This window comes from Pseudophryne corroboree, chromosome 8 (genome assembly GCF_028390025.1).
Source record: "Pseudophryne corroboree isolate aPseCor3 chromosome 8, aPseCor3.hap2, whole genome shotgun sequence".
NCBI classification, from domain to species: Eukaryota; Metazoa; Chordata; class Amphibia; order Anura; family Myobatrachidae; genus Pseudophryne; species Pseudophryne corroboree.
The window spans coordinates 28639810-28652275 of record NC_086451.1 but is presented as its reverse complement, the minus strand read 5'-3'; the positions used below and the strand labels follow the sequence as shown (position 1 = coordinate 28652275).

Genomic DNA, 12466 nt, shown 5'->3' with positions numbered 1-12466 from the left:
ATTCTGGCCCCTATTGTGTTTACTGGAGAGAAAATTTAGATGAAGCTACCAAACATTCTGGTCATTCATGACCCAGTGATACAAAGACTGAACATTGTACAGAATATATATCCAAACATTCCCTATATGATCAGCATAAGGTAACTATGATTTGATTGATATGAACGATACGCCCCACAAAAAGGGGCATGGTCTCAAAAAGAAAGGGGCGTGGTCACACAATAGTAACAATGCCCAAAGTAGCAGCACCCCATAATACACATAATGCCCACACCAGTAGCGCCCCTTATACAATGCCCACATTAGTAGTGCTCCTTATGCAATGCCGCTATACAAAAGAGAAAAACAAAACAAAATACACCATACTCACCAAGCCCCGGTCCGTGTCCGGCCGATGCAATCTTCTTGGCGCCCGCTCTTCAGCACTATGGGAGAGACCATTCGCACGGGCGATCGCAAAGAGATTGACAGGAAGAAGGCCTTTGTGGGTGTCAACTGACCGTTTTCAGGGAGTGGTTGGAAAAACGCAGGCGTGTCCAAGCGTTTGCAGGGCGGGTGTCTGACGTCAAATCTGGTCCCGGACAGGCTGATGTGATCGCAGCGGCTGAGTAAGTCCTGGGCTACTCAGAGAACTGCACAAAGGAGGTAATACGGAGTTGATCGCAGCAGCAAGTTTGTTAGCAATTGGGCAAAACCATGTGCACTGCAGGGGGGGCAGATATAACATGTGCAGAGAAAGTTAGATTTGGGTGGGTTAAATTGTTTCTGTACAGGATAAATACTGCCTGCTTTATTTTTACACTGCAAATTAGATTGCAGATTGAACACACCCCACCCAAATCTAACTCTCTCTGCACATGTTACATCTGCCCCCCCCCCCCCCTGCAGTGCACATGGTTTTGCCCAACTACTAACAAAATTGCTGCTGCGATCAACTCGGAATGACCACCCAAATCAGTTTGTACAGCTCTGCTACACATGCGTTCACACACTTGCAAAGTGAAAATACACTCCCCTATGGGCGGCGACTTTGCGAATGCAGGACTGCAAAAAAAACCTAGCGAGCGATCAGGTCTGAATTAGCCCCAATGTGGAAAGTTACAGATTAAGCATAACAGAATGTGTTGGGAGAATTAGCCGCGGACGCTCGGATCTGAATCTTTTTTTTTTTACAGCTCTGCAGCTAATAATCCTTTTACACAGACAGCAACATTGCACGTGAATGCGTAGCAACCGGGGTTGCAGCGAAGTCTGAAAGGCACCAGGTGAAATAATGCGGGTCGGTATTTCAACTCGGGTAATGAGCAAGGCTGAACACGGGCTCAACCCGGATCGCGGTGCGGTGTGAATGGGTAAGCCGGATTGATGCGGCCAGGGACTCATTCACACCATAGGAGGAGGCGGCACTTGGAGATCATCTAATCTCCAAGCGGCGCAAATTTTGAGAACAAAAGACACTAAGGCGCAGGTAGGTTGCAGGGTCACTGGTGCGCAAAAAGTATATGAGGACAGTTCTGTAGTCAATGGTTTGGCTTCTTGGTTTACAGCATAACAAATACGGGCTACCATCCCAGTGGTCTAGGGTTCTGTTACACCACAGACTATTACATCATTCTATATTTTGTGATGTCACTCCCAGCCCCCACTTATATAACACCTGTGACTATAACATGCCTATGTCATTGTACCTTATCGGAATATATAGACATTCTGGTCGTCAATCCAATGACCGGTATCCGGTAGAAGCCGGCTGTGTATGACACCGGGGTTGGCGTCAGGTGATCAGTCGGTGCTGGAGGGTGACTGACCAATATTGCATAAACCTGGAAATTAAAATATTTAGAGTTTAAACAAAGGAATATACAATAAATGCACATTTGTCACACTGCTTATGTCATAATATTTATCTGGTATATAATTATAATATAAAAATTATAAATAATACATACACATTCATAGACCACTGCAAGAAAATGGATTTGGACACAAATCCTCTTTATACCACATTCATGCACTAAACTTGAGATCTTGCGGTATATTTACTAAGGTCCCGATTTTGACCGAGATGCCGTTTTTTCTTCAAAGTGTCATTTCGGAAATTTACTAAGCAAAAATCACGGCAGTGATGAGGGCATTCGTAATATTTTGGAAGTCCTAGGAAAAAATCACGAATCAATACACCATCGGTCAAATACGCCTGCAATTTGGTAGAAATCGGTCATTTACTAAAAAGTGCAAAACACAAACACTGCCACCAATAGCCAAACACTGCCGTGCTAAAATACAAATCGTGAAAAAGTGCTAAAAAAAAACAGACCTGCTTTTTTATCCCGTGTTTGTATAGGCATGCACGGATCCATGAGATCCGTGCATGTTTTTCAGTGGAAAGGGGGGGGAAATGTTATAAATTTTCAAAAAAAAAATTGCGTGGGGTCCCCCCTCCTAAGCCAAACCAGCCTCGGGCTCTTTGAGCCGGCCCTGGTTGCAAAAATATGGGGAAAAAATTGACAGGGGTTCCCCCATATTTAAGCAACCAGCACCGGGCTCTGCGCCTGGTCCTGGTTCCAAAAATACGGGGGACAAAAAGAGTAGGGGTCCCCCGTATTTTTGAAACCAGCACCGGGCTCCACTAGCTGGACAGATAATGCCACAGCCGGGGGTCACTTTTATACAGTGCCTTGCGGCCGTGGCATCAAATATCCAACAAGTCACCCCTGGCCGGGGTACCCTGGGGGAGTGGGGACCCCTTCAATCAAGGGGTGTCCCCCCCCAGCCACCCAAGGGCCAGGGGTGAAGCCCGAGGCTATCCCCCCCATCCTATGGGCTGCGGATGGGGGGCTGATAGCCTTTGTGAAAAGTGTTTGATATTGTTTTTAGTAGCAGTACTACAAGGCCCAGCAAGCCTCCCCCGCAAGCTGGTACTTGGAGAACCACAAGTACCAGCATGCGGCGGAAAAATGGGCCCGCTGGTACCTGTAGTACTACTACTAAAAAAATACCCCAATAAAGACAACACACACACACCTTGAAAGTATAACTTTAATACATCCATCCACACCTCCATATACACATACTTACCTTATGTTCCCACGCAGGTCGGTCCTCTTCTCCAGTAGAATCCATGGTGTACCTGTAGAAAAAATTATACTCACATAATCCATGGTTGAAGGCTCCTCTGCTTGTAATCCTTTTGTAATCCACGTACTTGAAAAAATAAAAAAACGGATACCCGACCACGAACTGAAAGGGGACCCATGTTTTCACATGGGACCCCTTTCCCCGAATGCCAGAAACCCACTCTGACTGATGTCTAAGTGGGTTTCTTCAGCCAATCAGGGAGCGCCACGTTGTGGCACCCTCCTTATCGGCTGTGTGCTCCTGTACTGTCTGACAGGCGGCACACGGCAGTGTTACAATGTAGCGCCTATGCGCTCCATTGTAACCAATGGTGGGAACTTTCAGGTCAGCGGTGAGGTCACTTTCGGTCAACCGCTGACCTGAAAGTTCCCACCATTGGTTACAATGGAGCGCATAGGCGCTACATTGTAACACTGCCGTGTGCCGCCTGTCAGACAGTACAGGAGCACACAGCCGATAAGGAGGGTGCCACAACGTGGTGCTCCCTGATTGGCTGAAGAAACCCACTTAGACATCAGTCAGAGTGGGTTTCTGGCATTCGGGGAAAGGGGTCCCATGTGAAAACATGGGGCCCCTTTCAGTGCGAGGTCGGGTGTCCGTTTTTTTATTTTTTCAAGTACGTGGATTACAAAAGGATTACAAGCAGAGGAGCCTTCAACCATGGATTATGTGAGTATAATTTTTTCTACAGGTACACTATGGATTCTACTGGAGAAGAGGACCGACCTGCGTGGGAACATAAGGTAAGTATGTGTATATGGAGGTGTGGATGGATGTATTAAAGTTATACTTTCAAGGTGTGTGTGTGTGTTGTCTTTATTGAGGTATTTTTTTAGTAGTAGTACTACAGGTACCAGCGTGCCCATTTTTCCGCCGCATGCTGGTACTTGTGGTTCTCCAAGTACCAGCTTGCGGGAGAGGCTTGCTGGGCCTTGTAGTACTGCTACTAAAAACAATATCAATCACTTTGAACAAAGGCTATCAGCCCCCCATCCGCAGCCCATTGGATGGGGGGGACAGCCTCGGGCTTCACCCCTGGCCCTTGGGTGGCTGGGGGGGGACCCCTTGATAGAAGGGGTCCCCACTCCCCCAGGGTACCCCGGCCAGGGGTGACTAGTTGGATATTTGATGCCACGGCCGCAAGGCGCTGTATAAAAGTGACCCCCGGCTGTGGCATTATCTGTCCAGCTAGTGGAGCCCGGTGCTGGTTTTAAAAATACGGGGGACCCCTACTCTTTTTGTTCCCCGTATTTTTGGAACCAGGACCAGGCGCAGAGCCCGATGCTGGTTGTTTAAATATGGGGGAACCCCTGTCCATTTTTTCCCCATATTTCTGCAACCAGGATCGGCTCAAAGAGCCCGAGGCTGGTTTGCCGTAGGAGGGGGGACCCCACGCAATTTTTTTGTAACATTTAAACATTTTTTATTTTTTTTTTACAAGGTGCACAATGAAGCCCAGCACGGATCTCTCAGATCCGGCCGAGATTCATTGTATTAAAGTCGGCAGTGTTTTACAAGTCACTCACGTAAAACACTGCCAAAAAAAACGAATGACATCGACATCGGAAAACCCGAAAATGCAGAATACGGCAGCTTAGTAAATTAGTCGTAATCAATTCAAAAAGTTGCATATTTACACTTTCGATGTCATTCGTGATTGAACTTTGACCTCAAACGGGAAAATACGAATCTTAGTAAATTTACCCCCTTGTTGTTATTTGGTTGTAATAACCTTTATTAAATAACACATTTCAATACACTGCCATACTCAGGATTCAAACCTATAACCTGTTGAATTCTAATCAGACACCCTTCTCATTGAGCTATTTGATCCTGCATAAAAACTATGAACACTTTTTGAAGCTACTGGTACTTTGTAAAAAAAAAACAATAATCAGCATTGCAATTGAGCAGATCTATGTAGTAGCCACACATCCAATCCCTTGTAGCCGCACACTACACAGATCTGCTCAGCCGTAATGCTGATCATTTTTTCACAAAGTACAAGGTACAGTAAGCTTCAAATAGTTGCAATTTTCTAGCTTAGAATTATCTACCTTTCTATGCAAGAACAGATGGAATAGATTGTATGACTGCAAAGACACAGGCAATGGTTTTGAATTCCAGGTATGTCAGCATCTTGAAATGTAATAACGATATAGGTATTAGCAGGAGATGCTGGGCTTCAAATGGGGGAAAGGGAAAGTAATTAAAACAGATAAATGACAAGTGCCGCCAACAGTGCCCCCTACCCTGTGGCGCTATGTACCATGCCCCCGCTGCACATATCTAGTTACGACCCTGGTCCGCAGCAAGACTGACACGCTGTGCGTTTGGGGGGTAGAGTGTGGAAGGCAACTGGGAACCGTTTACAAAGCATGGGGAAGTTGCCTTCGTTCTGTAGTTGTGCCGAGCCAAGGGACGACCCGTCTGAGGAGATCCGACGACCAGTCTTTGTAAGCTTTGGAATATACAAAGGGCCGATGGCTGCAACTATTCGACTGATGGTCGCGACGTTGATCCGATGAAGCGTCTTCAGTCGCTGCGCTCGGATTGCAGCTGCTGGCAGGAGACGTCTATCTCTTACAGACACCTCCTGCTACATTACCATATTAGTTGTACAGTATTGCACAGTCGCCTCCTTGCAGCTGTGCAATACCGTACATATCTGAATCACGCCCAGTGTTAGTAACAATGCGAAAGTCACACGCTCCCTATAAAATGTCATTGATTGCCAACTACAACTACAAATGGAATTTAAAACACAGAAATCTGATGTTTTTCTCTTTAAAAATTAAAGGGGAATATTCTTTCCTGCAGGAATATATCTGACAGGCTCCTGATTTAGGAATACTGGAACTCCCAACTGTACTGGGGCAATTCTGAACGGTCGACCTCAAAACCCACACCGCATGATCGCCCATAAATCATACAGATTAAAATTGTGTTTGCTATTTTTCTCACAGAATGATGCAATTTTTCTGCTTTGTCATATTGGGGAGACATTGGGGTCGGTGAGATGAGGTGCCGTGTGGTGTTTGGACGGGCTCCTTACCTGCTCTGCCTTCAGCGAGACTAGTTCTCACTGGCCAACAGACTCCTCTACTTCACTAACATGAGAGTGAGTCTTAGCCTTCTTCGGGTTTCACATTATTTTTTTTTTAACTTCAATAGTTTTTATTGAGGAAGAAACAATTTTTATGGGGTACAAAAAGGAAGAGGGGATGGGTAATACAACACATTGTAGAGGGAGAGGGGGGTACATGGGGGGGGGAGCATTCAGTAAATCAAAGGTACAGGCACTTTGGTCAGGGCCGTTTCTTGGGGCAGGCGAGCAGTGCAACCGCACTGGGCGCCCGCCGCGGCACTAACTGTGGCTCCCTGCTTCCCCCTCCTATTTCTCCCCGAGTAACCCGCTCAGGGGCGGAGTTTCATGGAATGACGCGGTTGCGCCGTTACGTCACGACGCAACCCCGTCACTCCGCAAACCCCCCCCCCCCCTCCAAGCGGAGTACAGAGGGGGATCCAAGTTAGGAAGAGGGAAAGGCCGGCGCGAGGAGCGACTGGTGAGGCGGGCCGAAGAGCGGTAATCGCCTCTGTAAGTATTCTCTCTCTCTCTCTCTCAATGTGTAAAATGGGGACACCTGCTATAATGTGTGAAATGGGGACTCTTGCCTGCCGTAGTGTGGGGATTTAATGTATCAAGGGCATTGCGGTGTGTGGCATAATATGGTGCAGAGGGCATTACTGTGTGGGGCTTAATATGGTAGAATTTTTTTTTCCTGTGTTGGTCGTGATCTGTTGGAGCAGGGTCAAAAACTGGATTGTGAGGTAGTCTTTTCAGACGAGGCTATGCCCATTTAAATGAGGCCACACCCATTTAGATGAGGCCACGCCCCCTTGCCGGGGGCGCACAAGTTTTTTTTTTATCATCTAGGTGTGTGTGGGGGGGAGGGGGGGCATTTTTTATATCATGGGGGGCGCATTTTTAAATCTCGCACTGGGAGCGAAATTGGCTAGAAACAGCCCTGACTTTGGTAACAATATTAGAGGACAAGAGAAATATCTTGAAAAAGGGAAGAAATGGAATAAACTTCATATGGCAGGTATAAAAGTATTATTAGGAATCACAAATATTTGGTACGAGGTGTATCAGTCATATTGTATTGAAAGACACAAATTCTAGCTCAATAGGCAGATGCAGTTACACAGGAAGAAAGAGGAGACAGGGATATATATAAAACCTGGCGACGTCTAAAATTAGGAGGGAAAAGACAAATATCAATAATATTTTAGGAGAAAATCCCAGTAAGCAGACTTTTCAAATTATTTTTCACTAACAGGGTGTTCAATTAGACTATAATGAGACGGGCCACTGAAAGATGGGCTATGGAAGAGCTGGGATCCTTCTCCATAGGTAACAAACTCATGCCACAGGGACCAACGTGGGAGAGGAAGCGGTGCTGGAGGTAGGGATATATTCGGTTTCCATAAAGAAGTGGTGGTTCGTTTTATATATAACTTTTAGCAGAGTGGGGGGATGTAGGTTGTTTCCACAACTGAGCCAGGTTGGCGCGAGCAGCAATTAAGATGTGGCCTAAGACATATCTGCTGGGAGCGGGGACGGAGGAGAGAACAATATAAAATAACGCTAAGGTTGGATCTGGGGTAAGGTGAGTGCTTAGAACTTTATTGATCAAATCAAACACTTCGGACCAGTATTTGGTAAGTAATGGGCAGGACCAAAATATGTGGTAGATGTGTCCTATAGATCCACATTGTCTCCAACATTTGTTGCTACAGGAGGGCCAAAATCTGTGCAGTCGGTCGGGGTCGAGTATAATCTGTGGATTAGTTTTATGTGCATTTCAGACGTGGTTCAAACATTGGGACATGGAATGGGAGGCTAGAAAGATATTTTGCCATTCATTCGGTGATAGCGTTCTGCCTAAATCCAATTCCCATTTTAATTGAGCATTAGATTTGGAAGGGGAAACAGGGGTAATCAATAGTTTATACCAGAGTGAGATATCGCCTCTAGATTTACTTAAGGAGAGACGAGAGAAAAGCAGTTGTGAGATTGTGTCCGGTGTCAGCGAAGCAGCAGGGATCGATTTCCACCAGTGTGCAACTTGAAAATAATGGAAAAGTTCTGAAGCAGATAGGGAGAATTTCTGTTGGAGAGCTGGGAAGGGCAATAGGAAAAGTCTGTCAAGTAGATCACCTAGACACAATATACCTACTTGTCTCCATTTAGAAAGATTTAGGTGGGGTATCATTGTTGTGAGTGTGGTAATGGAGATCTGAGTGATGCAGCAGGTAGGGGACATTAGAGTGGCGGATAATTTGTCCCAAGTTTTCAGCGAGGCTTGCGTGGATGGAAGTAGGTTTGGGAAGACAGGTCGGAACGCCTTAGGGATGTGGAATAAATCTGCAAAAGGGAGTGAGTGAGCTTGAATTTGTTCATGCTCCACCCAACCTATCTGGGCATTAGCATTAAAATAATTTTTAAGGGAAGCCAGAAGAGAAGCTTCTTGATATAGGAAGATGTTAGGTACAGTAAATATAATCCTCCTAAAGCCCTCAACATTACCATTTTATAATGTGACAGGGAGGGTGGTTTTGAAGACCAGACATATTTAGTCAATATAGAAGAACAAGTCTGGAGGGCCTTTTTTGGGAAATTATATGGGATCGTGCGGAACAGGTACATTAGTTTGGGTAGGAGAGACATTTTGAATGCAGCCATACGTCCTAGCCAGGAGACCTCATATGACACCCAGGATTTCGTTAGGGCCTCTAATGTCACTGTTAGAGGGGAAAAATTGGAAGTGAAGACATCATGAGTATGAATGGGGATGTTAATGCCTACGTATTTTATCATGTGTTTCCACCAATTATATGGGAAGGAGGTTTGGAGGGCTAGCAAGGAGTGGGATAAATTGATAGGCAAGGCGTCAGTCTTTGTGGTGTTGAGCTTATAGTAGGAAGCTAAGCTATAGGCATCTAAAGTAGAGTGCAAGAGAGGGATAGTAGTGGTGGGGTCAGAGATAAAACGAAGAACGTCATCGGCAAAAATACTTAATTTGTGGCGGGAGGAACCAAACTGTAAAGCTGGAAATTGGGGATTGTCACGAATTGTAATAGCCAGGGGTTCAATTGATAGGACGAATATTAGAGGGGATAGGGGGCAACCTTGTCTGGTACCATTTGTAATTGGAAAAGAGTCGGATAAGAAGCCATTGCTGAACACTCAGGCCATGGGAGAGCTATATGATGCTAAAATAGAGGATATGATACGACCTCTAAAGCTAAAGCAGAGAACTTCACGCATATACGACCAATTCAGTCTATCGAAGGCCTTCTCAGCATCCAGAATTAGCAGGAGAAGACCTTGATCTTTAGAGAGTGAATCGTTCAAGTTAAAGACCCTGCGCGTATAGTCTGACACTTGTCTTCCTGGCACAAAGCAAGTTTGGTCCAGGTGCACCAGCAATGGAAGAAATTGGTTGATACGTGTTGCAATCAGTTTGGCGTAAAGTTTGATATCACAATTGAGCAGTGCGATAGGGCAGTAGTTGTGTACGTAGGCAGGATCTTTGCCGGGTATGGGAATAGTGACTATTCGTGCTTCTAGTAGTTCTAACGGGAGGGTACCATGATCAGAGAATTTATTGAAAAGGACAGTCAAATGGGGGGAAAGAATATCGTGGAATGCGGCATAAAAATCAGTAACAAACCCGTCCGGGCCTGGGGCCTTGTTTCAGGGAGAGGTCTTAATAGCTGCGGAGACTTCAGCAGTAGACCATGGGGCATTAAGTGCAGATAGTTGCTCCTGGGTGAGAGTGGGAAAAGAAAGATTGTTTAAAAAAGAAGAAATAGAAAGAGGGGTAGGCTGATGGGTTGAGGAGTCAGCTAGCAAATTATAAAGTTTGGCGTAGTATTGTGCAAAGTGGTTTGTTATGTCTCTAGGGTTTAGGACTTTTTGTTTGGAGGGAGAGTAGATGAATTTGATCTTATTTCTAGCTTGCTGAGCTCTGAGTTTACGGGCTAACATTCTGCCAGATTTATTACCTAGGAGATAGAACTTTTGCCTCATCCTATTTAATGCCGCTTGGGTACGAGCGAGAAGCAGTTTTGGATTTGGCTGCGAACATTGGAGATTTATTTTTTAAGAGTTCTAGAGGGATTGGCTATGTTCTTTGATTCGAGATCTATCAATTCAGCTTCCAATTTCGACTGTAAGGGAGGGCTTGTTTCTTGAGGGTGGCACCAGCTTGGATGGCGCCACGAGTAACAGCTTTAAAGGCACACCAGTGGTTTATAGTGGAGGTATCTAGGCAGAGCCGGCCCTAACCAATATGATGCCCTAGGCAAGATTTTGGCTGGTGCCCCCTAGCACCACCGCTGGTTCTGCCTCTGACCTTGCACATCTTTCCCAGCACCATTACCCCTCACCCATAGCAGTCCTTGTACCCCCTATATTTTAAATAGGAACAGTTCGCACATTTGACGCACAGCCCAAAAAGAGGCATCTTCTTGCTGGGAAGGGACATGGCCACACAATAGTAACCCCAATTCCAATTACGCCACACAGTACTGCAACTTTATTCACATTTTATCTTGCGATAGTGTCCATAATTCATATTACATCCCACAGTAGTATCACTTTACCTTATAAACGTTACTCCTCACAGTAGAGACCCTTATTCACATTACATCACACTGAATTGCTCCTTATTCACATTACACCACACCTTATTGCTCTTTATTCACATTAGACGACACAGTAGTACCCTTTCTATTTGCAACGCCACATAGTAGAGCACCTTATACACATAATGCCACTGTTAGGGTCTCCTGCCCTGTGCTGCCACGTCGTCATGGCAACCGGGAGACAAGTGCTAGCGGAGTAACCTGAGCGCAGCTGATACTCCGGTTCGGGTCTTTTGCTGTGCAGTGGTTACAGGCTCTGTGCACGGCAGGGGATCCGGTGCTGGTTTTTGTGCTCACAGTCTGTGAGGTCTGAGTGGGGCGTGGACAGCACCTGCTATATAAGGCCTCTTCTCAGGTTAAGCAGATGCTGCTGAATCTTTGTTGGTTAGTCAGTTCCTGAAAGTTAGCCAGTACTGTGTAGCTTTGTATTTGTTGTTGCTTACTGCAAATAGGCCTGGGGATTTGGTACTACACTCTGCCAATCCAGACCTAGCAGTAAGACTGGAGTCAGTCGTTTAACTTGCTGGGGTTCTTTTGCTACTCTGTGAACTTAGCAAGTTTGCGGCTGTATTCTCAGACTTGCCTGCCTAAATCCTGTCTCACTGTGCAAGGTGTTCAGGTGTCAGTTTAGTGGCAGTAAGCTGAACCTGTGCACTGCAAGTGAGGATTAGGATTGTGGAGACTCTCCTTGTGTCTATCATTCCATCTCTGACCAAGGAGTTTACTGCCACACCCGTTGGTAACCCTTTAGGGTTTTGCTGTTGCCCTTAGCAACAGCATTTCGGGTTCTCTACGTATTAAAACACAACATCTTGCTTTTTCCATCTGAGCATTACTAATACTAGGGAGACACCCAGTTTTTTAGCCTCTGGGCTTCTCTGTTCACTTTGTGTTTATTTTGTTACCCTATCACCTTCTGTGTACGTAATGTCATATTCCCCAGTCTGTCTGTGAGTTCATTTGTTTTGCATCCCTATCCGTTCAGACACCAGTACATTCCTGCAGGCACTGGTGTGCATAACAGTTCAGACACCAGTACATTCCTGCAGGCACTGGTGTGCATAACATATTCAGCAGCCTAATACTCCTGTTGAAATTTTGTGGGAATATGGAGCATACCCCTCAAAATACGTTGCAACAGGTGGTCGATCAGGTGCATGTCCTGACTCGACAATTTAATGATTTGTCCATTAAAATGCACACCTCCCAGGCCGCTGGCGGAGCTCCCGCAGCAGCAGCACCTTCAGGGGTTAAGGAGCCGAAAGTAAATCTCCCGGATCGTTTTTCTGGAGATCGCTCGCAGTTCTTTTGTTTCAAGGAGAGCTGCAAGCTATACTTCCGGCTTAGGCCTCAGTCTTCTGGGTCGGAGATTCAGCGGGTGGGCATAGTGATTTCCTTGCTACAAGGAGACCCACAGGTCTGGGCATATGGGTTGCAGCCTGACCGTCCGTCGCTTAAAAGTGTTGATGCTTTTTTTACGGCACTGGGCATGTTGTATGATGACCCTGACAAGACGGCCTCAGCCGAGGCTCAGATTTCGATCCTTAAGCAAGGGCGAAGGCCAGTTGAGGTTTACTGTACGGAGTTTCGGAGGTTGGCCCATGATACCCAG

At 45.9% G+C, this 12466-nt stretch overlaps 1 protein-coding gene across 13 annotated transcripts in view; it reads right to left on the bottom strand.

Moving 5' to 3' along the window:
• GRIN1 (glutamate ionotropic receptor NMDA type subunit 1) overlaps positions 1-12466 on the bottom strand; it is a 200942-nt gene that overhangs the window by 152057 nt on the left and 36419 nt on the right. For all 13 annotated transcript variants that reach the window (XM_063936138.1, XM_063936140.1, XM_063936141.1 and 10 more), the window contains exon 3: positions 1689-1823. In XM_063936138.1, the coding sequence (XP_063792208.1) occupies positions 1689-1823 (135 nt within the window). The remainder of the gene's footprint in view (positions 1-1688; positions 1824-12466) is intronic.